Genomic DNA, 2,903 nt, shown 5'->3' with positions numbered 1-2,903 from the left:
CATATATTAAGCACTACTGAAATTCATCATACACTGTGTAGCACAAATTTCAGCAGTGCTAAATTGCATTATCAAAAGAAACTTACCATTTGCCATTTGATTCAGCATTTCAAAAATAGTTTTAGTGTCATCTCCTGTAACCACAGGCTCTTGACGAGCTAGCATCTCCCACAGAGTAATGGCAAAATCAAATATATCACGTTTTTCAAGAGGATAACTGATACTATTGACATCTAATGAACATGTGCATAGTGAAAGAAAAAAATTATTAATCATGAAGGACATTAATACAGTATAACTGATATTTTCCATAATCACTGGCTTTTTTCACACATGCACACATGTATGTTGTAATAATTTCATAATGGTATTGTAGTCTTTTACTTGTTGTGTTAAATTGATTTTTGCTTAAATATTACAATGATTAAATTGGTGGTGCTTTATTTTGGCAATTTCACTATTAAATTGTAACTCAGGTTTTAGTTTGGTGATTCTTGTAACAATCTTGCATTACTGAGCATGTACATTAATAACTTGCTGTTTATATCTTTAAAATTTTTCTTGCAAATGGCCAATTGCCAAAATAAAACCCTACCACATTAAAACACTATATGGTAACCAATTTCTGTGTCTATTTCTAAGTACATGTAGTCAGTCTATATTATTAGTCATACCCAGAAAAACTTCAGGTGCTATATACCTCACTGGACCACAAAGTAAAGCATCAGGAATATGACTAAAATCGCATAGTTTTAAAAGGGATCCATTACCAAACAGAAGGAGACTAGAAAAATTTTGAAAAAGATTATTTTTAAATAAGTATTTTCCATTGAGGCTTAAATTCCAAGCCTTGGAAGTAAAACAAATATTTCTTTCAAAACCGGGCCAAGAGCATAATGTATGCCACGTGTATAAAACTTATACATGTACGTGTACATGCAAAAACTTAGTAAAAGGTATGAATGTAATTAATGCTACTATTTTCCTACATGTACTTCATTCTTACTTTGATGGTTCTACACCTCGATATATTATCCTTACACTGTGCAAGTATTCTAGACCTACAGCAATTTGACGAGCCCAATGCATCACATGATCATATTCATAAGTATAGCGATGAGGATAAGAACCATGTAATACTGCAATAGAGAAATAAAGAGCTGCTACATTAGTATATGATATTTCTGACAAACATTTTTTGAGCTATAGGCATTTTTAAAAGTAGAAATTAATTTTTATGGAAGAAACAAAAATTATAGTCTATGGTTTTTTTCCAAAAACGGCTCAAAGATCACTTTTTAAAAATTTTTATTGCATTTTAAAAAACAAAATGTTCATATACATGTACATGTACCTCTATTCAAAGAATAAGGAGCGAATTCCCTCACAATGAAGAGCTAAAATAATAAAAAAAGAAAGGTAAATGAAATTCTTGATGCTATATTAACATGCATACAGTATACATGCACATATAGTATTTCTTATTACATGTATGTTGTGTAGAGAGCTTGAACTGATTCCAATTAAAATTGGATTTTTTTAGAAAATTTTAAAGTTGCTACAAAATTTTTGTACACTTAGAGTTTGTGAACTAATAAAATTTTTTGTGAATAACTCCTCAATATTGATTCTCTACAAATCTTCAGTAAACCTTAAACATGGGTGAAAAATCTTAGGAGGGCCCCAAGCAAGTTTCATATAAAGCAGTCTATACAATGATACATACATGTATACACATGTACATGCGGAACCTTTTTATTCAAAATACCATTGGTACTACACATATACAGATAAACAGTACACATATAGATGTCCTCATTTAATAGCTTATACTACCAACTGGGATTCCCGTGCAGTCCTATGCACTATGTACCTTGTTTGGCCCTGTTCCAAGGATGGCTACAATATTATCATGATTCTGAAGAGCCTTTGAATTTAATACCTGAATTATAGGGGGAGAAAAGATAGTAAATTAATGTGTCACTATTAAACTGACCTCTTGCTCAAATTCTTCTTTCTCACTTACTGATCTGAAATACTTGACGGCAACATCTCTTCCCTTATGTGTTGCAAAGCGCACTCTGCCAGAAGCACCTACCCCAATAAGCTATAAAAATAATAGTAATAAGTGAGTGCTGGGGATTTGATATGCTTTATATATGTACATGTAGTATGTGACCTTTTATAATTTAGCTGCTGATGAAATTTGTAGTTTATAGGCCAAAATGCATTGTTTATAACACACTGCCATAAAAATCACATAATTTAACTGGCACAATTTTTAATCACATAATGTAAAGTGTAACGAAACTCGTGGGACAGCATGCAAAATATTAATTCCCTGTTGAGAATCACAAGTTAATCCACCAAGGCTACAAAGGTTTAGTTTAGTCCAGTTAGTAAAGTCGCTTGGTAAAGTACAGCATTACTGATCTTACCGTGTTCTCTGGCTTAAATTTCAGGGATATTTCTTCAATTACTGGATATTCCATGCCAGCGACGACCTCCTCGACATCTTCCCCTGCCTTATTAGACATGACTTTTGCATGTGTATCAACACAGCACAGTTTTCAGTTTACCCTGGGCCTGCCCGCCCCACTTAGCCTTTCACCAGATTTGAGCAGGAACCGGAAATGAATTACAGTATTGTACCTTTCTTTTTATGAATAAATAAATAAACTATTATATAAATGACACAATATAAAATGTGTTATTTGCATAGCTACTAATGACTAGTTTCATTACCATTATCACCAGCACCACTCAGTCTCCTTGCAATCAGCAATAATATTATTAATACAATAACAATAATAAGAAATAAAATCATATAATTTGATGATTCTCTTCGTACTTCTCTCCTTACACTACCATCAGCCCTTGACACTGATGGAGGAAGAGGAGGA

General features: G+C 32.6%; 1 protein-coding gene across 1 annotated transcript; it reads right to left on the bottom strand.

Annotated features, from left to right (window-relative positions):
- Window positions 1-1,945: 1,945 nt before the first annotated feature.
- LOC109589116 (probable serine/threonine-protein kinase DDB_G0278535) lies at window positions 1,946-2,601 on the bottom strand. The gene is made up of 2 exons (XM_020005232.1): window positions 2,439-2,601; window positions 1,946-2,107 (listed from the first exon to the last, which is right to left on the bottom strand). Exons 1-2 carry the CDS (start codon window positions 2,535-2,537, stop codon window positions 1,973-1,975), a joined length of 234 nt encoding a protein of 77 aa, XP_019860791.1. The 5' UTR covers window positions 2,538-2,601; the 3' UTR covers window positions 1,946-1,972.
- Window positions 2,602-2,903: the final 302 nt, after the last annotated feature.

The sequence above is a fragment of the Amphimedon queenslandica genome, unplaced genomic scaffold (assembly GCF_000090795.2).
Source record: "Amphimedon queenslandica unplaced genomic scaffold, v1.1 AMPQUscaffold_11625, whole genome shotgun sequence".
Classification (NCBI taxonomy): Eukaryota; Metazoa; Porifera; class Demospongiae; order Haplosclerida; family Niphatidae; genus Amphimedon; species Amphimedon queenslandica.
Note: the sequence above shows the minus strand (reverse complement) of the source record. Positions and strands in the feature narration are given on the sequence as shown.

Excerpts from the sequence above, each read along its gene's own strand:
- LOC109589116 (XM_020005232.1), bottom strand. The coding sequence starts at position 2,537 with ATGTCTAATAAGGCAGGGGAAGATGTCGAGGAGGTCGTCGCTGGCATG. Across the intron at positions 2,108-2,438 it reads AATTTAAGCCAGAGAACACG|CTTATTGGGGTAGGTGCTTC; the intron begins GTAAGATCAGTA and ends TTATTTTTATAG.